This window comes from Abramis brama, assembly GCF_963993115.1.
Source record: "Abramis brama genome assembly, chromosome: 7".
NCBI classification, from domain to species: domain Eukaryota; kingdom Metazoa; phylum Chordata; class Actinopteri; order Cypriniformes; family Leuciscidae; genus Abramis; species Abramis brama.
Genome location: NC_139969.1, coordinates 32,682,670 through 32,705,647, shown reverse-complemented (window position 1 = coordinate 32,705,647; position 22,978 = coordinate 32,682,670). Strand labels below are relative to the sequence as shown.

Sequence of the window (22,978 nt, the reverse complement as noted above, 5' to 3'; positions counted from 1 at the left end):
AAATATGACAAAGATAGTGTTAATTTAGTTTCTATCCTAAATTTGCAAGCAGTGAGAGACCTTTGGGTGTGGCAGAAATGTGCACAGCAGATATGCAAAAATGTACTGGGAAAAATGATGACAGTTGAGATGAAAGTTGCACACTTTCTTGTAGCAAACCACCACACCTCTCTTTTTATCAGTCTTCTGCTCTTGCTTTTTCCTGGCTGAGAGTACAGCATCTGTGTGGTTTTTAGACTAGACCACAACTGGGCATGAAACTAATGAAGCTTTAAAAATACTGGAGTCTGTGAGTCTAATTAAATGTAATTATTTTCAAAATTAAACAATAAAAACAAGGTATTATTGAGTCTTTTGGCAAATTTTGTTTAACCCTCTGGTGCTCTTCGCGTGTCGGTCAAAAATGACCGAAATGTTTTTTGTGTGTTTTTTTCCCCCAATGGAATTAATGTACTATCGATAATGTATTTTATTTAATATTTTGTATTTTTAGGGGATTTTATTGTACTAAATTATATTTACGCTGTATTTATAATCCATTTATTCACTTTTTGAGCATAGAAAAATTAAAATTAAAATTTCCAACTTCAACTGTCGTAAATCTTGAATGCTTTAGAGCGCAGGCTTAAGTTTGATCTCTTTTCAAAGACGACACTTGGCAGATTATTGCTTAAGTGAAAAAAAGTTTTAAAAAGTGAACTTAAAAAAGAGTTACAGAATTTTGTGTATTGTTATGAATTTTTTATATATATTTCATATATATATTTTCATATTATATATATATATATATATATATATATATATATATATATATGAAATATATATGAAAACACATTTTAAAAAACACATTTTACTCGAAAACTGTGAGAAAATCAAAGCCATAAATCTAAACTTCAGCCTTCAAACTTTGAGCCTGATATCTCAAAAAATGAGCTTTCAGTAAGATTTTGTTTGGTCCGCAGTACCAAAAGTTTCCACTAGATGAAATTCGTCCCCCATTCATTTCCAATGCGCTTATTTTTGGCCGCGAGGAGCACTAGTGTGACTTTTTTTCAGGACCATTTAACCTGAATCATGTCCATGAATTTATTTATTATTTTTTTTCACAAAGGCAAGTGCCAAAACCTTTACCAAGTTTCGTACCATTCCGATGAAGAAAAAAAATCTTGAAAAAACTAATGTAAAATTCTTCGTCGAAAATGACCGAAGAGCACCAGAGCGATCAGGACAATCAGCACAATATTTTTCATCGTGGATCAATGTGTTTTGAGTAAAGTATGGAATAGAGGCAATTTTAAAATGATTAAATTAGAACCACTGCTACAAATCATTAAAGTATGCACTGAAAATCGAAAAAAACATACACTTACTTCATCAAACAACATAGACAATGCTATCTAAATGATTTTGGAAATAGAAGTTTGTAGTTAGAGAAAGGTGAGTGGAAGCTGTCTGCATAATTAAGTCCTGGATAAGAGGATTTGAGGTCACTAGTCCTGTTCTGTAAAGACTTTCTCAGTATTACCAAATCTCATCAGACAATCTCAATATCCTGTACACAGAAAGACTTCTCCGATGGCTAAAGGAGGCCTGGAAAAGATGTTTCGGAAAAGGTTTCATGTCCCTGTTAATGAACATGCTCTCTGACCTCATTTGAGAAACGGCACCACTTGAACTTGTACTGCTGTAATTCTGTTGTCAGAGCGGGTGAGTACCAAAGCCTCAATATATAGGCTAGCACTATGCTTATATAACATTATGTCACCATGTTTTTAGTCATCTGAACTGTGAATTATACTCACTGTACTTTCAGTGTTAAATCATGGAGCAGGATGATGTTTCGCCACTGCAACACTTTGTGGTGGCAAAGAGGACAATCAGTGCAATGTTTCAACAGCTGTTGGAGTTTGTTAGAGAGGGATCAGATTTTGTAGAGGGTAAGAAGAAATGATTAACTATTGCATTTGTGATTGATAAATATATTGCTCTTTTATTGTTTAAATTATATATATTTAGTAATTAGTCTATTTAATTTACAAAAAGGTACCATGGTATTACCATGTTGTTGTTGTTTAAATTGGAGAACACCAGTGAAAAAACTTCAGTTTTGGCTTATTATCATTTAATGTACAGTTTTATTCATTACAAATGATAGGATCAGCATAATATTTTAAGAAAATGTTTATTTGTTACAAAGAACATCTTATGCTTTAGTGGGAGAAAGGAGCGATAACGTTCCATTGTTTCAGTTTTCCAAAATTGTAAAACTTAATTTTAAATTCCATTAAATTAGATTTAAAATCCCAGCATTTTACGTGTAGACATTGTATTCTTTTGAAATTTTGAAAATATCTATTTAGACTCATAAAATGATTGCAACATGTAAATACTATGGTTTCTTAGTATGCTAATTATTTAGTACCATGATATATATTAAAGCCCCATGGTATTTCCATCTTATGGAAGCCGTATGCTAAAATGCAAAGAATTTTTTCACATCAAAACACAGTCCATACTGTCACGGGTTAGCGTGTCCAAGAGAGATGCATGACACAGAATGAACAATAATATAAGACTTTAACGAGCACAGAGAAGAACATAACACCAATAACATTAACAAGAGACAAAGTGCAGAGCTGAAGTGCAGAGTGATGTCACCAAAGTCACTGATCCATATTAGCTGAAGTGAGAGATTGTACGTGTAAGTTTTAAATGCTTATATCTTCTACATGCAAATTTCGTCATTGTTTTGGAGCACACTAGCTTAGATAACAGTAAAGCTAGCATATTTATACTAAAAGCCAAAAAACTTAATTTTTTAAGTTTTTTCATGGGGACTTTAAATACACAAGGGTGATAATCAACTAAACAGGGAACAGGTGTGTAACTAATAGGAAACCATGACAACTAATAAATGACTTAAACTGAGGTAAACGTGACACTGAAAACTAAATACTAAACATGACAGAAAATAAACATGACCGTGACATATACCCCATAATAACGAAGCAAAAAAAAAAAAAAGGACATCACATTAACATAAGTATTCAGACCCTTTGCTATGACATTTGAATTTTATCTCAGGTGTGCACATGTGGCAAATTCAATTGAGAACCCATTGGCCTCTCTAATTTATATTGGATGTTTGGAACAACCAGGGCTTTTACTAGAGCTGGACCTCGGACCAAACTGAGCAGTCGGGGGAGAAGGGCCTTGGTGACCAAGAACCCAGTGGTCATTATGGTCGCGGTCCAGAAATCGTGTGGGAGAAACTTTCAGAAGGACAAACATCACTGAAACACTCCATTGATCTTGATATTATGAGAGAGTTGCCGGATAGAAACCTATCTATGTGTCCATGACACATGAATCCCACTTGGAACTTCCAAAAAACAAGGTTACACTTACAGAAAGTCGACTAACTATAAGTAACTTTGAAACTACATGTCAAATAACTCATTAATTTGCAACCAAATGTCAACTTGTTCTCATTGGAGTATTAGTAAACTGTTAATGTTGGGGTTCGGGTTAGTAGAATTAGTTGAAATACTTCCAAAGATAGTTATGTTCAGTAGAATGTCTGTTGGGGACCATCAAAATAAAATATTAAGCAGACAGTCTACTAATTCTCGAATGACCGCTAGTAGACGTACTTATAGTTACTATAGTATAGTTACTTATAGCAAAGTTACTTATAGTTACTAGAATGTCTAATGTGGACTATCAAAATAAAGTGTTAATAAAGCACCTTAAGGACTTTCAGACTGAGAAACAAGACTCTCTGATCTGATGAATTGCAGTTCCAAGCACCATGTCTGGAGAAAACCAGGCACTGCTCAACACCATCCCAATGGTGAAGCATGGTGCTTTTAGACTGAGGGAATGGAGGAAAGCTGAATGCAGCACAAAACTATCCTACTAGTACTGAGTTAAGGGCCTGAATACATTTGCAATGTGATATTTCAGGATTAAACAATAAATAATACGCAAAGCTATCACAAATCTGGCTTTTGCTTTGTCATTATGGGGTATGGAGCGTAGACTGATGAACTCTCACATAGACCTATATCTCTCTTTATCAGCTGAGTCTGGTCCTGCGCTTTACTGTATGATGGTATTTGATATGCATGTGTGTGTGTGGTGCCCAGAGACGAGGAAGAGTGAGGATCTGGAGCATGTAGCGGAGGAAGAACAGTGTCTGCAGATCCAGGCCTGCTCCAGGAAACTAAGTGTCATCAAAGAAGTGCTGGCCCGCAGACACATGAAGGTGGCCTTCTTCGGCAGGTAACACAACAAGTGGTCTAAACTTACTAGTATGTAAATCAAACAATGACAACAGGCCAGCAGAATGAAATGGATCAATAATGTTTTTGTTTTAGTTCTTCAGCTGTATGCATTGCTAATTTATACAAATAAGCAAGACGCCAAAAACTGAGTATTTGTGTACAGGGATCGCTCTCTTTTCCCCCCCCTCCTCATTCATTTGGGTTTGAGCTACTCTTGAATCAAGAGCGTAAATGGAGAGTTTGTTACTGGATGCTATATGTTGTTTCTCAGGACCAGTAATGGAAAGAGTACAGTAATTAATGCCATGCTAAGGGAACGGGTTCTGCCCAGTGGAATCGGCCACACCACAAACTGTTTCCTGAGTGTGGAGGGCACAGATGGGGAACATGCCTACCTTACCACTGAGGACTCTGAAGAGAGGAAGAGCATTGAAGTATGACGCACATATTATGCGGTTCTTTATGTTTGTAAACTGGTGTTCATTTGAGATCATTATTTCACACTATATTTAATGAAATTACTCTTCTTACGTACTGGGACAAACCAGAAAAAAAAAAAAAAAAAAAACCTAAAACTACAGTTTCTTTGATGCTTAAGTTTGTATCATGGTTGTGAGAAGATATAATCACAATTACTTACAGTTAAAGCTATTGAAGACAATTTTGGAGAGGCTGCAATAGTCACCTCACGTCACCTTCATTTATATAGTGCTTTTTACAATACAGATTGTTTCAAAGCAGCTTTACAGTGATAATAGGAAATTAATGGAACAAAGATTGTTTTAGCTGTACAGCAGATCTAAAATAAATTCATTGTCTAGCTTAAGTAAGGTTTTAATTGATTAATTTCCGTTGTAAAAATCCTTAGTTATTAACTTAGGGGCCGCTTACACAACAGAAAACTTTTAATGCGTTCTGGCTGTTCATTTGCATGACAACGGCGTTTTGGTGGCCTGAGAACGCAAACTTTGAAGTAGGTTTCAAAGTGCAAGTTTTGAAAATGAGTTTTGAAAGCGATACCGTCATGTTTTATCTCACTTCTCAAGAGACTAACTTTATTTTTTACATAATGCAACGTTTCAACAAGATCCACAGGAAAGCTCCTTATGTAATTTTGACATTTTAAAAAGATAAATAACAGGTGTTTCCATACTGTGGTGTGATATGAATATAGTGTGATCTTATATCTCGTTGAAGCTTAAAGTTTGACTTTACCTTACAGACAGTCAATCATCTGGCCCACGCTCTACATATGGACAGAAACCAAGACTCAGGCTGTCTAGTCCGAGTGTTTTGGCCCAAAACTAAGTGTGCGGTGCTGAGAGATGACCTGGTTCTGATGGATAGGTATGGACCCGTCCACACAGGCTACAGGGTTGTCAGAGCTGAATAAAGTTTCTGCGGGATAGTTTGGCACATGAACAACAGACCTGGGCTGCGTTTCTCAAAAGCTTTGTGAGCCTACAGAGATCATAAAACCATTGGCACCAACTTACGATCAACTTAGCTCACAATCATTTTGGGAAACGCAACCCTGGAGAATCGCTGCATATACATGCTGAATCTGATACATGGACTTCAAGGAACTCTACAAGGTTTGAGGTGTTGTGAAGGGGGGCAAGTAAAAGCACTAATGGTTTTGGAAGTGCTGCTCTAGAGATATCATGGGTGGTAACAGCTGAAACAAAAAACAGACACCAAATAGCCTGGTCTCAGATTAGCAATAAAGAACAGAACATTATGTGTAGTTTGATGTAATGCTAATGTCCTCACATTCCTCAGTCCAGGCACAGACGTCACATCAGAGCTGGACAGCTGGATTGACAAGTTCTGTTTAGATGCTGATGTCTTTGTGCTCGTGGCCAACTCTGAGTCCACCATAATGAATACTGTGAGTAGAAACTTAGCACTTTCAGAACTCCATTTAAAAAATAAATCCGTGTTATATCTGTTATCAGTCAATATTAGAGTTTTTTTATTTTTTATTTATTGGTATCGGTTGGATATTTAATCCTTCAAACTTCCAATATTTCCTATATTTACATGCTTCTTGCTCATTTAGACTACATTTGCAGTCAACTTAAGTTTAAAAGCACTAATAATTAAATAAAACTGTTAAATGTCATTTTTAGCAAATCTTATGAAGATCCATTTTTTCATAGTGCACATTACAATGTTGTGATACTTTAACTTGTACAATTTAAAATCATTTATTTTGCATTTATTGTGGCAAAAAAAAAATCAGATATTATTGTAAAGATCAACTATTAACTACAAGTATTAACCAAATTGTAGTATCGCTGCATCCCTATAAGGTTTACTTTTATTATTTACCAAACTTGTCTTTTTTTTTTTCTGCAGTTTTTCATTATTTTCCCTTTTTTTTTATTTTTTATATTTCACTCTTCTTTGAAAGGAGAAGCACTTTTTCCACAAAGTGAATGAGCGCATATCAAAGCCCAACATTTTCATCCTAAACAATCGCTGGGACGCATCTGTCTTAGAGCCAGAGTATCTGGAAGATGTAAGTTTTATTACCTATATTTATAAGTCTCAAGTGATTCACCATTTAAAACCACCACAGAGATTTGTGAGATTTCTGTAACATTTATCATTCCTCCGTCATCCATTTCAGGTTTAAAGGTTCAAGGAAATGAGATTAACAGCACTTAAGTTTCATTAATATGTCATTCACAAACATAATGCAGTCCTTAACAGTTGAGAAGTTCATGTAGATTAAAGGGATAGGTCACCCAAAAATGAAAAAGATGTTTTGAAGAATATGGGCAACCAAAGAGTTGATGGGCCCCATTGAATTCCATAGGTTTTTTTTTTGTTTTTTTTTATACTATGGAAGTTTATAGTGCCCATCAACTGTTTGGTTGCCCATATTCTTCAAAACATCATCTGTGTTCAGCAGAAGAAAGAAATTCACACAGGTTTGGAACAACTTGAGGGTGAATAAATGATGACAGAATTTTAATTTTTGGGTGAACTATCCCTTTAAGAGATGAAAAGATATAAAATTGTATTGAATAGGTTAATGAACTATAAGTTGATTAATGAAAGTTTAGTTAATGGAGGTGTTTTATTCTGTTCATTTGTTTGTACTTCACTGCACTTTTAGGTGCGGAAACAGCACATGGATCGCTGTGTCAGTTTCTTAGTGGAGGAGCTGAAGGTAGTGGACCTTCACAAGGCACCTGACCGCATCTTCTTTGTCTCTGCCAAGGAGGTGTTGAGTGCCAGGATCCACCGTGCCCAGGGAATGCCAGAGACTGGTAGGCTCCAAGCGCTTTGGGTCACACAGTGCAGAGTCTACTGCTTTTGACACAGTTCTGGAGGGAGACCAGGAAAAACGAGGCCTAGCCAAGTTAAAAACGAGTGTAACAACCATAAAACACTCAGAGGCAGATGCTATTAAATCTTGAAGTGGCCCAATGATTTTGAGAGTGATACTTGAGGTGTGACCTGAAGTGTGAAAAAAATATGCACAAATGATGCTTCATCGCAAAATGCATCATTTCAGATTTAATTTGTTGGCTGGTAGGAACCAAATGGGGCATATGCTTTTTATTTAAAGGCGGGGCTTTGGCTGAAGGATTCCAAGAGCGACTGATGGAGTTCCAGAGTTTTGAAAGAACATTTGAGGTGAGAATGCTCTCAAACTGTAGTCACTGGCTCCAGGATAATCGTTGTCTGACAACGAGGCTGAAAACAATGAAGATTAAGAGGAGCTTGATGGAAACTGAGTCTTAGCCCTGTCTGTATGCTGTTTAGACTAGATGAGAATTTATGACAGCTTGACGTGGTGACGGTCTCCTTAAGCAAGCTGTTTTTGCGTTGATTCAGGCCATCTGCTGCTGGCTCCCAAATGTGTGAGATACTTGGTGTTCCTCATAGATTCCAGGCAGCCGTTTACCGTAGTGGCCAAGTTAGCGGATTTGAGTAGGTGAGCGTACCTCACATTCTTGGGAACCAGGGATGAAAATTCACAGTAATCTACGATGGCATTAATAGATGGGTCTGTTGTGATTCAGCCATGCAAGCAACCGATGACGAGAGTGAAAAGCATGTTGATGGGTACAGATAAAATCGAACCGCTGGAATCTTGTTTTAATCATGACGTGATCCCTGATAATTGTGGCACAATGACGGCTCAAGAACGCGCTTCATGGATTCCACAGGAATTTATATCCCAGTCTGCTGTGAAGACCAAGTTTGAGCAGCACACAATCAGAGCCTGGCAGATCATTGAGTCGGTCAAGGCTATCATGGATGCCATCAATATTTCTTCAGCAGAAAAGAAGTGAGTTCCAAAACCTTGTCTGCTCTGTAATGGAGGGTCTCTGTCCAAGCTCCCAAAGATTATAATTGGTCCCACTATTGAACTGAGACCTGAGATTCTCTCAGCCAGAGTGAAACCATTTGTTCTTTAGTATGGTATTCTTCATTGTTGTGTTGAAACGTTATTGTTGTAACCATCGGAGTGTTCTGTAAATCTGTAGAGTGTTCTCACTGGAGGAGCGTGAGGCTCAAATGGACCGGCTAGAGTTTGTGCGAAATCAGCTTAACTTCCTGACCGAGGACATCAAAGACAAGATAAAGGCCATCGCTGACGAAGTGGCTGCCAAGGTAACTTGCATCATCATCCCTTAAAAAACGTATCATGGCAATCGTAGTGTTTTACATAACTGACTACAATTTGTAAGTAATCTACCCAGCACTGTATGTATGCATGTATACATGTATATATGTATGGTTTTAAAATGCCAAATTACCATGGATGCAATCATACGAGATACCGTTTAAATGCTCAAACTGAAATGTTGGTCATGTTGGCTAAAATACAAAATTTCTGTTCAAAATGACTTCTCCTCCTATTTTAGGGGACTAATTTCAGAATTTGTAAAACTGATGGTACATATCCCTCCAAATTACAGTAGCTGCTAGCCTGTGAAAAAAAAGTTGACAGACTCAGCTAATATTTGATGTTTTCTATAGTGTTAAAAAGGTCCAGTGACTTCTCCCTGCTGTTCTTCTAGGTGTCCAGTGCCTTGGCAGAAGAGATCTGTTGCCTGTCTGTTCTTGTGGATGAATTCTGCACTGATTTTAGCCCTGCCCCAAATGCCTTAGCCCTATACAAAACGGTGAGTTCTGTTAAAAAATGTTTTGTTATTTTAAGTCCGATTAGAAAGAATCATGTGTTAACTTTTTAAGTCTGAAACATGTACCATGAGCTTGGTTAAGCAGTGCATTAGTTGTCATTTTCTGTTCACCATTCATAAACTCTGAGTGACAGCTTGTCTGTGTGATCAGCGTAACAGGATTGAGGAGCTGGTGTCTTAATGTCCTGCTGGTCACTGCGCACAGAGAAAGGTTACTTAAGACTAGACACATTGTTCTTTTATCATGAGACTAATCTACAGGTCTTTACACAGTTTTGTGCCATCGTCAAATTCTGTTTAAAGACACAATGGTGCTTAAAAGTCATCCTAAAATGTGTAAAAGTTTATTATTTTATAAATATTATAATAACTACTGTTTAATTTATTTCAATTATGACAAATCTCTCTAAATAGTTTTGGCATGTTAATGAATATGGCAATGTTAGTGTATTTAGTCTTGGTGGACCAGACATGCATGAATCCCATAGCAGATCTAGGCAGGTGGAGGAAGTCTGATAGCGCTCTGCAGAACTAGCTTACAGCAAACAATGAATCAGACTATTTCAATATTAAGCATGTAAAGCCGGGCTCAGACTACAGAAGTTTTTAATCTTAACCGATTGTGAAATCTGGTTGCATCATGCACTACAAGATTTGAAAATCGTGGTGCATCACAAGATATTCCCCTGTAGTCAGTAATTGTATCCCTTAAAACTCATCTTTGATAACCAAAATTACATATTTAAATGTTTTTTCCTTGAAAAACATTTCTTCATGCCTATAAATGTAACTACAATCTTGCCTCATTTAGTATACGCGCTTCTATGAATATGCAAATTAGCCCCGCCTCCACTCACTCACTCGCTCAGAGATCCACTCGTTGACGATCACACGTTGACCGGATTGGTTACAAGGTAGTTTGTGACGTCAGAATTACCAGCGATTTCAAAACACGTTTTTGAGACTGTCTTTGGTTCACTGCAGTTTTAAGGAGAAAATACTCAGCAATGGAGTTGACTTGTGAATTTGCACATTTGTCTTAAAGCATATTAAAAACACCACATACACATATAAACAACATTAAAAACTTGATTTTCACCACAGGGGGACATTATAATAATCTGTATTTATCTTGTTTAAAGAATATTTACAAGTTTTTTCAGTATGTAATAGGCAGATAGGCTATAGTCATGTCTGTGTGCATTTTCCAGAAGCTTATGGCCTATGCGGAGGAGAGAATGGACAAGAACCTGGACCTGCGCTGTTCCAGCACTATAAACGTCTGTGTGCTGTCGTCTCAGAGAGACATCATGGGTACACACTCATGCACAGTTTTCACTTCAGACATAAAGTCTCCAGTAAACAAGCTTTCCCTGGCAAAAGATACTTTAGCATTGACCGGCGTCCTCCTGTGACTCTCACACTAGACACCCTGCGTCCTCTGCTGCCCCCTGCTGCCCGAGGTCACATGCACCTCCCCCACAGGAGGTTCACCATGACCTATGACCTGAACCTCGCTAGCCTCTGTGAACATTTTGTGGAGGACATCGACTTTCACTTCTCACTGGGTCTAACATCCTTGGTGAATCGTTTCCTGGGGCCTGATAAAGCCAGACAAGCTTTGAGTCTGCTGAACCACAATTTGAAAGTAACTTGATTTAATGATCTCTAATGACAAACGTATGACGTGTGAACAGGCCTAAAGTGACGTGATATGCTTCGTGCACAGGTCACCTCTTCCTCTGCTCAGACCCAGACCCAGGACGAGCTGGCTATCTCCATGGCAACAGGACTGGTCTCTCTCACTTCCAGAGCATCAGTGGGCATGTTGGTCACTGCTGGAGTGGTAAGACATATTTGATTTAAAGCTTTTCATACCAGTAAGCACATCTGAAAACATTCTAGAGTAAATACAATTGAGTTTTGTGATGGCAGGTGTGGCGTTCTGTGGGATGGAGGGTTTTTGTACTCTCTGTGAGTCTCTATGGTTTGCTCTACCTGTATGAAAGGCTCACCTGGACCAACAGCTCGAAAGAAAGGGCCCTGAAGCAGCAGTTTGTGGATTACGCCTCTCAAAGACTGCAGGCCGTCTCACACATCATCAGCAGTGACTGTGGACAGCAGGTGCAACAGTGAGTGACCGGCTGAACAAATCATTTACTCACCTATAACACAAAAGATGTTGCTTAACAGAATGTTCTGGTTCTTTCCTGTCATATTACAGTGAATAGAAAAGCCTCAAAAGGCATCCAAATCAAATGCAAAGTGGTCCATGTTCTATTTTACAAAGTATTCTGAATGGTTAAGGAACAGAATAACATTTTATGAGGAAAAGAACATTGAAGTATTGAAAGTGAACCATTCCTTTAGTTTTATAAACCACACCTGGATGATTGCAGGCAAGTGTATAATTCACAGACAAAAGTGAGAAGAGAAGCAGTAGCTTGCAAAATTCCATATGTCCGCCTTTGTTCTCTAATTTTTGTCCTCTACCAAGGACATCTTTAGTGAGTTTCTATGGAAGCACATAAGCCACAGTCCTGTAGTCAATCATTTTATCCCTTAAAACTCATCTTTGATCACCAAAATGACAAAAGCGTTTTTTCTATGAAAAAAAAAAAAAATTCATGCCTTAAAGGTGCCTTGTGTAATGTCCGCCCAAAAAAATCAATTCATACTCCACATTCCATACCAGATGGGGGCAGTATACCTCCAGAAAGTGAGTTGGTCTACTCTAGAGTAACAACCGAGAAACGGCATAGTCTCTATGCTCTGCCCCTACTTTCACAGTGATTTTGAAATATTCAATTCAATTCAATTCAAATTTATTTGTATAGCGCTTTTCACAATACATATTGTTTCAAAGCAGCTTTACAGAAAGTGCATTTCAGAAATGTACATAGAAAAATACAGTTAGTTAATCATGTATTAATTTAGGGCATAAACATATCGCCAGCATCGAGTCGTCTCTGCACGGGTGTTGGGGCATCTGTAGTTTCCATGGGAGGCTGGATACAAACTGGAGCTGACGATCTGTATTTACCTTGGGACTAGCGTCCCGAGATAACAACAGAAAAGCAGATGGGAAATAATTAGCGTAGCTGCTGTTCATAATATTAATGCATTCAATCTGATTCAACTGTAGTAGGCTATAAAAGGTAAAATATGACATCTTCAAGCTACTTCACCTTTACCAGTGAATATGTTCATATTCGTTTTGTTCATATTACATTTTTATTGTTAGTTTGAATTACATTAATTTGACAGACAGCATTCGCTGATGTTGACCAAGCTAGCGCCAACATAACCAGAGCTGCCAACTCTCACGCATTCACTCTCACGCCACACATCAATTTTCTCACGCACAGAAAAATCGCGAAGCAAAGAGGACACGGAGTCCGACAGACTAGACAGAGCAGGTTAGTTATGATATAAAAAAATCTCAGCTCTCAGATTCTGTCAATTTTATTACGTTTTGGCGCTTGTAAATGTTACACGACAGATCCCTAGCGCACGTGAACCGATCATCTCTACTAATAGTAAAAAAAACACGAACACTGTTGAAAGATACAGTAGGCTAGGCTACGACTTACCAAAATGTATTCCTCATACATAATATCGACCAATCAGTGTTTTTTATCAGCGTGAAGAGGTCAATAACACAGCTGGAGAACAATTATGTCAGATTTACCTCAGGAAAGCCATTTAATAAACATAATATAGGTCACGTAGTTGGCAAGAAAAAAGAGCTATAGAGATTGTGCTATATATGTGTACTATATTACAATACTATATTTATGTACGTTATATATACGTTTATCGAACAGCCTTCGATACATTTCTATGTTATAACTTCCCGAAAAAACTACACAAACATATAAAACAAACTTCTAACGAAATACTAACAGCATCTTACTTACCAATCCAAAAGAAATGTTGCAAGTTCGGAGTCGAACCTCATTTCTTTCATGTCCATTAGTTGTCTCCAGCGATGGAAAGCAGTGCCAATGTTTACTCTGGTTCTGTTCCTTTTTTTATCAGATTTTATTTGAATGTATTAGTGGGCTGTACTTTCCACACGATTGACATCAGGTTCAAGTACGCCCACAAGCCGTGCGAGTTATTCGTGTATTGCATGTTTGGCTGGTGGTTATGTTGCCCGCATACCGCCTCCCATGGCCGAAACTGGTATTACGACACCTGTCGGGCCGTGGCTAGTAATGCTAATGCTAATTCAGGTTGATATCTCTGCAGCACTATAACTTGTCATTTTTTTAATGACATCATCTCCCTTATTTCTTCTCATTCTTTTGATGCGTGTAGCTCATTTTTTGGATATTTTTACCTCAATTCTGACACATGGCACCTTTAAAATAGCTTGAATGTAACTCTACACCCTTGCCTCATTTAGTATACGCGGTTATATGAATATGTAGATTAGCCCCGCCTCCACTCACTCGCACCAGCTCAGAGATCCACTCGTTGACAATCACACGTTGACCTGATTGGTTACAAGGTAGTTTGTGACGTCAGAATTACCAGCGATTTCAAAATGGGTTTGAGACTGTCTTTGGTTCACTGCAGTTTTAAGGAGAAAATACTCAGCAATGATGTTGACTTGTGAATTTGCACATGGTTTGTCTTAAATCATATTAAAAACACCACATAGACATATAAACAACACTAAAAACTTGATTGTCCTTGTGGATCTTAAATGGTATATTCTGGGCTTTGTAAAATATTATTCCTAAAATACAGATATATCGGAGGAATTTCAGGGGCAAGAAAGGTAAATTCATGTCTATTCTACTCTTATTATCAATAGTGTAGCGATGCTTGAAGTCACTTTCAAATTTCTTTCAATTTGAATTTGAATTTTTTCTTTTTTAACCTCACTCGAAATTGCCAATCGCATAGGTTCCTATTGAAATGATTAGGAGTCATCTGAATCAAATCAATGTGTGTGCAGTTTCATAAGGAAGCAAAAAAGGTCCATTGTCTATTGTGAATAGTGCAATGTTGAATGAAGGACAGTTCACACAGACATCACTTTCAAAACAAGCAGCTGTCAAATTCATCTGGGCCAACTTGAACCAAACCTGAGGGGGAAATCTTTAGCTCTCATGCGAAATTCCAGATCGCACGAACTCGTATTGAAATGACTGGCTTTTATTATGCCACAAACACTGTATGAAAGGACAGCAGAAGCCTAGAGCTGAATCTACTCTTTGAATTTCCACTTCAAGCCAAAATTATTCAAAACCAGATACCTTACCATTAAGAAATTACACATTCTTACACAAACGCATGGCTTCGCTTCAGAAGGCCTTTATTAACCCCCCGGAGCCACGAGGAGCACTTTAATGATGGATAGATGCACTATTATGAACAAAAACAGCAATTCATTGCCATTGTGTGCTTGGAAGAGCCAGGACATTTTTTTATATAACTTCAACTGTATTCGTCTGAAAGGTAAATGTCATATACACCTAGGATGAGTAAATCATGGGCTAATTTTAATTTTTGGGTGAGCTGTCCCTTAAAATTCATGGGCTTCCTGACCGAACATGGGCTTAATAAAAGGTAAATAACAGACATCACCTGGCTTTCACAGCACTTAATCATGGCAGTGATTTTAAGTGAATATTTCATCTACAAGCCGATGACAGCTGAAACGAAGACAACGGCGGACCTGCATACAAACACACCGAGACGTTTGAACTATTGGTTTATGCGATCTGTAGGATGGATGAGGGTGTGCGGGTGATGTGTGAAGGATATGCTTATCTGCGTTCTTGCAGGGAGATGGTGGCCGTCTTTGCCCGCATGTGCCAACAGGTTGACAAGAGCGAGATGGAGCTTGAAACTGAGATCCGCAGACTGAGCGCCAGGATCCAGCGCCTGGAGAGTGTCCAGAGACGCTCCAAAACCCTCAGGTAGAAGAGTCATGGTGTGCGTGAGAGAGACCGACAGCTCACTGTAGATAATTACCCTTAATTGGAAGATAATCCTTGTCAATTGTTAATTCTGTAAGCACAGGAAAGGTGCGGCAGCATCATACAGTATAACAACATTGCATGTTCGCTTGCTTTTTAATTTCTACAACACTAGAAATTGAAATAGTATTTTATGACTTAAAGATAATATTTCTTAAATACTTCAAATAGTATTTGTCCAGCTTAACATACAAAGACAAAGTGAGCCATTTGGAGATTGATTCCTGAAGTGAACCCAGCAGGATTCACTTCTCTGCTAAAGATCAAGATTCATTATTCAAGTATAATTGCAAGTGAATTTATATAGGTCCAGAAAATGCTTTAAAAATATTAATTCTAAAGATATTTAAATCATATGTTGAAACGTTTTATAAATTATTAACACAATTGCTTGCGTATAAGGGTACTTTTACACGACAACACAGTTACACCAAGTTTTTCCTTTGCATTTTTTTAGTACAGACGACATTGTCAAGACGATCAGCAAAAACGCCTATAAACGCTGTATTATGCATGCCTAAACAGTAGCTGGCGATGTCAACACTGCGCACCTATGGACTGAGCTCATAAATACACAAGCAGGACAAAAACTTGCACTTTGAAACCCTTTTTCAAAAGCTTGCGTTTTCAGGCCCCCATAACGCTGTTGTCGTGTAAAAGTTTTCCCTTTTTAGTTGAAAACAGTGTCATGTAAACAGCTCCTGAGATGCATTAAAGGATTAGTTCACTTCAGAATGAATTTCCTGATAATTTACTCACCCACACGTCATCCAAGATATGTGTAGAGCCCTTTGAAGCTGCTTTAAAATTGCAATTTGGACCTTTAACTCGTTGGTTCCCGTTGAAGTCCACTCTATGGAGAAAAATCCTGGAATATTTTCTTCAAAAACCTTAATTTCTTTTCGACTGAAGAAAGAAAAGACATGAACATCTTGGATGACGTGTGGGTGAGTAAATTAGGAGGAAATTTCCATTCTGAAGTGAACAAATCCTTTAAGTATTTGTAAACCTCAATACATTCTCACATGCTTCAAAAATAATAAAGTCAAAGTTTTATTTGGTAACAGGTACCCTTGTTCTCAGTATCTAACTATGTAACCCTGCAAAGAACATTTTAGAATGCGGCTTAAAATTCCTGCAAACACAATACTGTAAATAAACTATAAATGTGATTATTTAATTTTAAATATCAGTAAAATTAAATTGTTAAAATATTGCTAATTAACATTAAAGTGCACTTTAATTTGGAGATTCAGGGGGCAGGGCTTTATTACATCAGAGATCTGTCACTGTGCTCACAGCTGATTCATTCAGCATGTTCACAATCTCAAACCCAGAACAAAACTTTCCCAACCAGTTTAGCGTTAGTCACTATGACAATAAATGCCTGTAAAAACTTTTCTTGCCCTTTAAACCTGGTGTGAGATGGCTCTCCCAACCACTCCAACACCACAACACTGGCTCAACCATTGATGCAAGAGTTTACAAACAGACTGAGGGGAGTGTTCGGGAATCTCATCTGGAAAATAAAACTGGAGACACTGCAATTGGAGACACTGCAAAAATCTGTTTTAAGTGGTCTAACCGATAATACTGGTCTCGTTTTATTCTCAGGCACAAAGCCACTGATCTGGAGTCACAACTGGAGTCTTTTTCAGCACAGTATCTGCAGATTCAACATTAACCAGAGCAGCAAGAAAGGAGTAAGACTGTCCTCCAGTGTTCAGCGCCGGAACAACCCCAAATCTGCCGAATGAAGTTACAGAGAGTCTACATTTATTTCTTTTCAGTATTTCATACAAGCCTCAGGAAGCCAGATTTCTCACTGATAAAAACTCTTATAATATGCAAGTTAATAATATGCAGACAACCTCCTTGATGAAAAGCCTTTATTGGTTATGAGAACAAATAGTAACAGGTGTCACTGCCACTGCACAAATACAAATAAATTCTGGGTGTTAAAAAAATTCAAAATAATAACAATAAAAAAAAGATTCCACAGCAAGTGATCATTGTTTTCTGAACCAACATGAAATAATACAAATCGGTTTTCAATAAAGCAGTTAAAGTGAATTACGAGGAATGTGTGTTAGAATCAAAAGGCAGTTTATGTCTGCTGGTTTTGTCCATGAAATACACACACAGTGAGGGACAGAATCGCAGAACTCAGAATTACTAAAGTGAATTAAAAACGAAATCATTTGGTCTTTAATCAGAAAGTTACGACATATGCAGGACCATCCAGGATCATTTATTTTGCACAATGAACAGAATATCCATAAGTGGATCTATCGCTATATAAAATACATCAAAACCACTATGAATCACGCGCGCTTGCTTTTTGGTGAGCCACAATTTGTTTTAAGGGTTGGTCACAGTCTGTCACTGTTACTGTGCTTGAAAGATTGCACTTGGGTTATCGGTGTCCTGTGTGTTTACAAATGGAAACAAAAAAAGCTTTCTCTTATGTCTGAACTGTAGCGAGTGAAAAAGCCATCACACGACAAACACTGTTTTGTAAAGGTGGTGCACTGCTTTAAATGTGCCAACCGACGTTAACACCTTTGAACACAGCAAACGTTGCATTACCTCTCATACACTTTCATTTTTAGAGTTGAAGGCAGGGAGTTTCTGTGTAGTATTGTGATCATGTGATTGATGTGAACCGCCGCAATAAGGAAATCAGCGCAGTAATTTCGATGTTTGCCAGCGTAACCACCTCAGCAAAAACAACCATGGCCTAGTTCCGATTCAGAAAAATGCAGCTCTTGCTCACTTCCTCTAACGACAAGGCCAGCACACTTGGAAAACCAAATGTTGCGAGGGAAACCATTTCAGAAAATATAAATATTGGAGGCTCATGTCATAAGTAATGCACCAAGTGCTTATCGTATCGCAGAAGCCGCATCATTTAAATATGATAGTTCTAACACTTAAGCTTTAAAATTATTATTAACTGTTCATAATGATTCAGTTCTCAAGTTGTAACTTCGCAAAGCTTTGCATGAGCGCAAGTGAATCAGAAACCGTTCAGGTGTTTTTTGTGAACTGTTGAAGGAGCAAGCTGACTTCTTCAGAGTCAGCGGACTGTGGTATCGCTAGCACAGTGTTTGATCTTATCCATAGGATAAGGCTCAGTAAGCTAGCTGAAATATCCATAGGATAGTATGTAGCTTGCTCCTTACGGTCATGCTCATGTATGGACTAACTGGGAAGTTCGGGTTGAATCTGAAATGAATGTTCCGGGCTCAATGCAAGTTAAGGTCGAGGCATGGTGGTTAAAGGCACTTGCAACAAGTTTAAATCGAGCAGTTAAATCAACACTAAAATACAATTTCAAAAGTATAGCAAAACGCTGTTAACATGAGATTAAATGTAAGCTGTCTTTCCAAAATGTAACCAATATCAGCTCCTGTCATGATTATGTAAAGTCCTCAATGAAGAGGACTTTTATAGAAAAAAGAAAAAAAACAACCACAGGAATGACGTTGGTAAAGACGTTGGTAAACTATAAAAATATCCTGTCCTTATTTTCATTGCAAGTGCCCTATTTTTCCCAGGAAAAAAGGCATGAGCCAAAATTACTTAGCTAGCATTGTTGGTATTGCTAAACTTCTATTGAGACTGGAACATTCCTTCAAGTCAATTAAAGGAAGGAATGGCTATATTTTGATGGGAGTTGGACTTCATATGAATTATGTTGGTTTTACTAAATCATTTTAGGTTAAAACACTTTTTGCCTTCATTGTGCTATGCAACGTTCTTCATGGACCTTAATACAACGGTCTAAATGTTGTAAACACTCAAAAAAGGAACATCACTTCCATATCTGTTGAATATCCTTGCATATCATAACTAACTGCACGATTCAACTGAAATTTCTAAATAATTGCTTTACAAAAGTTTACCTGATGAACAGTAATGTCATAAATTGAAGGTGAAAAAGAAACAAATCTATTCAGAATACTGAATGCAATAATGGATGATTATTCTTAATGTATCAGAAAAAAAAAACAATGCCCAAAACTAAATCATAAGTAAAAGCAAAACGTATACCATTTTGTTATGCTCACAAAGCCAGTCTGTAAATTCATTCATACTGATTGGCACAAAATTAAGGTGATTACTGACGTTAAGGTTTTGTTTTTTCTTTGTTTTACAGAAACTGGTAGAGGGCTCTATACCATCAATTTTCACATTTGTGAAAAATACACAGTGTAGCTCGTGGTCCACGACAGCTTTTCAGCTTTCTTGTCATGGAATCTAAGCACATTTATTCAAATACATGCAGAAACACCAATGTGTGCTGTTTTGCGTGACTATTTTCTAGTGCAAAAGCATACAGTCCTAGCTAGTTCCTCATCTAAGAAGGGCAGATGCTCATAGTGTGTGTAGGAAGGCAGACAATGTCAGAGTGGCAGTGACCAAGGCCTCTTGTTAGGTATTAGGTTGCACTTCCAGCCTGCTAACCAATGGCAAAGTGTCACAAAGCATCAAGGCCATGCTTGGTGTTTGAATTCAAACAAATGACTAAACCAAACCATCCAGAAAGGGTTCAGCTAAAAATGCATCATCATTTACTCACCCTCAAACTGTTCCAAACCCAAATAATTATATTTTTTGTGCTTACACGCATTTAAAAGCACCATGAACGAGGCCCAAATGATTTGTGCACCAACTTAAGTCTTCTTAAGCTGTACAAGCCGACAAACAGGAACAGACCAAAGCTGTTATTGACTGATAATCGCAAATGCACCAAGTCTTCCTGGAACGTTCATTTCTTGAGTTCAACTTTCAACCCACTGGAACTGGATGCAGAGGTTAAATGTAGATTACCAAATTAAATTTCAGTTTGTTTCTTACTCCGTCTCTTGTATGTCTTCAGAAGACTTAGAATGTAGAGCACAAGTCACATATATCCTGTTTTTGAAGCGTAAATGCATCAGTCCCCATTTATCGTGATTGCTTGAAAAACAAAGGACAGCACAGTCTTCTTCAGAATTGTTCTAATTTCAACAGAAGAAACAAAGTCATGAACAGAACAACATGACGGTGAGTAAATGATGTCAATTTTCACTTGTGGGTAACTGTCCCTTTAACCATAAATGTATCACGCATGTCCAGCTGGATCAGTATGGAAAGCAGCAAATCTCAGAGAGTATATCTAGTGATAGTAAAGACAGAAGGGACAGACAGGCTGATGATAAGCCCTTCTGTGCGGTCAGTAATACAGTCTAATACCATGAAACATGCCAAACATTTCTGTCAGGCTTCGAGGATGGCAAACACAAGCTCAGTGACATCAGTGTTTCTCACACAACTATACTCTACCAACCTGAGCCTGAACCATTTATGACAGAACAGGCCAACACTGACGATACTAGCCAAAGCAAACTAAACTTAAGGTCAAAGGTCACACACTGATGGCCTACAACACTGTGGCAGCATCATCCTTCGTTGTGGCAAATAGCACTGTGATTGGGGACAAAGAAAAAAAATATTTTACGCAGGAAAAGAAAACAGGCACAGCTAAGACACCCATCACGAGTATCCACACACCAGAACATCCAAACACTGTCAGAAGTGCATATGTTATACATACAAGCATAAAGAATGGCGGATATATACAACACAGTCTGTTCCGCACCTCTCGAGTCGAGATGTGAAGCCCGAGAGACAGAGAGAGCCAGCGGAGGCTGGTCCTCACTGCTGGTCCTCACCTCTTTGACTGACTGTAGGATAGTGGGATAGTGCGGAGAGAAGAAAACCAGGTCATCTGTAAGGAGGGGAAGGAGAGGGAGGGGTCCTGTGTGGCAGTGGTGCACTACAGTGACTCTGTGATCAGAAAGAGTGGCTCCCCGAAGTCCCGTCCAGTGAGGTCAGTTCCATATCCTGAGGAAGCTGTCCCAAGAACCGGTGGCCACAGCCATGCCGTCACTGGTCACCCCCAAACAGCTGACCCTGTTGTCATGCCCAGCCAGAACGCCTTCAAAACACAACAACAACAAAACACAGGGGTGAATAACATACGGTTAGATGCTTAGCAACAGACCTCCAAACACATGGGACGCAAACCAATGAAGGTCCAACGAACAGGCTCAGAAGAAAGGTCAATTCTTTGTGTTCTTTGTTTAAAGCATGGGGAATTATGGCATACATATTTGTTATTCATAATTAATAAATATTTTAGCTGTATGTTGAGTTTTTGATTACACTTTGTTGTAAAAGTAGTTATATTTCAAGTCTCCATTAGAGTGATTAGTTTTCTCTTCAGTGAACTTTGATTTCAACGAGTATGTACACATTGTGTTTTGGTGTAACTGTTACAACCTTTAGAAATGCAAAAAAAAAAAAAGAAACTTAAAAATGCAAGTTTATTGAACTTCCACAAGTAAAAACCATTTGAGTTTAGAGAAGTTATACAAGGTTGATGAAAAACTATTCAAAATTTGAACAGTCGATTCAACAATACTGCAGTATTGTTTATTGTAGGGAGGGCATTTTGTCCCAATAAGGCGGCATCCATTTAATAATTTGTATAAATATAATCATTTACACTATATTATTGCATCTTGTTAATGTACAACAATACTGAGGTGCAAACAGTATTGGCCACTATTTATAAGTATACATAGAATCTAACAACTACTTATATATAGTGTAAATAGAAGGTATCGCTATTGTCACTTAGTGTAAATAGCATCTATTGTTAAGTGAAATTTGCACAGCATCTAATTTCTATTTACACAGTGCAAATAGCCACTGCTTTTTATTTTTTGCTTGTTTGTTTACAGTAAATCTGCATATATTTCTCACTTTGTGGGAAATAATCCCTTTCTTGCAACAAATAAACTTTCCTCACCACTGTTACGTAACCATTGTAGAACAAAAAGTACTGTAAAAAGTGTCATGAAAACTGCATGCAAATGTATGTAACAGTAATAGTGGGCGGGGGGGAAATGTACATAAGTAAATATTTTCTAGATAATATCTTTATAATTTCATTGATAATAATAAAATTATATATATAATAAGAAAATAATTTAATTTCATTTCATTTGAAAGCTGGTCTCTGCAATTGAGGTTTTATACATGGATACATTATAGCTGCTGATATATATTCTAGGAAGGTTCCTCACATGGGGATCATCATAATCTAAGCATCTAGTTTATTAGGGCCCGAGCACAGATGGTGCGAACTCAAGTTTTCTGCTTCCGCATCAGGGTATTAAGTAATTTTCCTGGAATATCTGAATGCAAACAAAGACAGTTTCTCCTCTAATATCAGTAGAAGGCCTCATTCTCATAAGAGATTCTTTAACAACATTTGTGAAAACACAGAGGTTTGTTACTAAAGTAAAACCATGACAAATGGCCATAATGGTGCTTTTGTTTGTGTCGACGTTGTTTAGAGAGTCAGAACTGCCTGAGATGAGACCACTTGAAAAGCTTGACCTTTTTCTACTGTGCTTTAAAGCAGAAAAGCTTCAGTAGAACTCAATTAGGTCCCACAGATTTTGTGATCTGG

At 37.8% G+C, this 22,978-nt stretch overlaps 2 protein-coding genes across 4 annotated transcripts in view; one reads left to right on the top strand and one right to left on the bottom strand.

The window, feature by feature from the left end:
• Positions 1-1,517: 1,517 nt before the first annotated feature.
• mfn1a (mitofusin 1a) lies at positions 1,518-17,455 on the top strand. Of its 2 annotated transcripts, none has more exons than XR_014607155.1 (18): positions 1,518-1,707; positions 1,814-1,937; positions 4,149-4,284; positions 4,558-4,720; positions 5,509-5,633; positions 6,069-6,177; positions 6,703-6,810; positions 7,414-7,567; positions 7,870-7,937; positions 8,474-8,595; positions 8,795-8,921; positions 9,332-9,436; positions 10,666-10,768; positions 10,882-11,102; positions 11,184-11,300; positions 11,464-11,586; positions 15,256-15,390; positions 17,065-17,455. XR_014607155.1 is itself a non-coding variant. In XM_084120243.1 (18 exons), the coding sequence occupies exons 2-18, from the start codon at positions 1,823-1,825 to the stop codon at positions 17,132-17,134; spliced, it is 2,175 nt and encodes a 724-aa protein (XP_083976369.1). In that variant the 5' UTR covers positions 1,518-1,707; positions 1,814-1,822; the 3' UTR covers positions 17,135-17,455. The 2 variants fall into 2 exon arrangements, 1 of the variants encoding a protein (XP_083976369.1); XM_084120243.1 differs by having other exon boundaries at positions 11,390-11,586.
• The window catches only part of gnb4a (guanine nucleotide binding protein (G protein), beta polypeptide 4a), a 22,584-nt gene continuing 16,931 nt past the window's right edge, over positions 17,326-22,978 (bottom strand). For both annotated transcript variants that reach the window (XM_084120245.1, XM_084120244.1), the window contains exon 10: positions 17,326-21,436. In XM_084120245.1, the coding sequence (XP_083976371.1) occupies positions 21,330-21,436 (107 nt within the window). In that variant the 3' untranslated portion in view covers positions 17,326-21,329. The remainder of the gene's footprint in view (positions 21,437-22,978) is intronic.

Bases quoted from the DNA above. Each gene is read 5' to 3' on its own strand.
- mfn1a (XM_084120243.1), top strand. From the start codon at position 1,823: ATGGAGCAGGATGATGTTTCGCCACTGCAACACTTTGTGGTGGCAAAG. The intron at 4,285-4,557 runs GTAACACAACAA...GTTGTTTCTCAG, and splicing joins AAGGTGGCCTTCTTCGGCAG to GACCAGTAATGGAAAGAGTA. The intron at 15,391-17,064 runs GTAGAAGAGTCA...TTTTATTCTCAG, and splicing joins AGACGCTCCAAAACCCTCAG to GCACAAAGCCACTGATCTGG.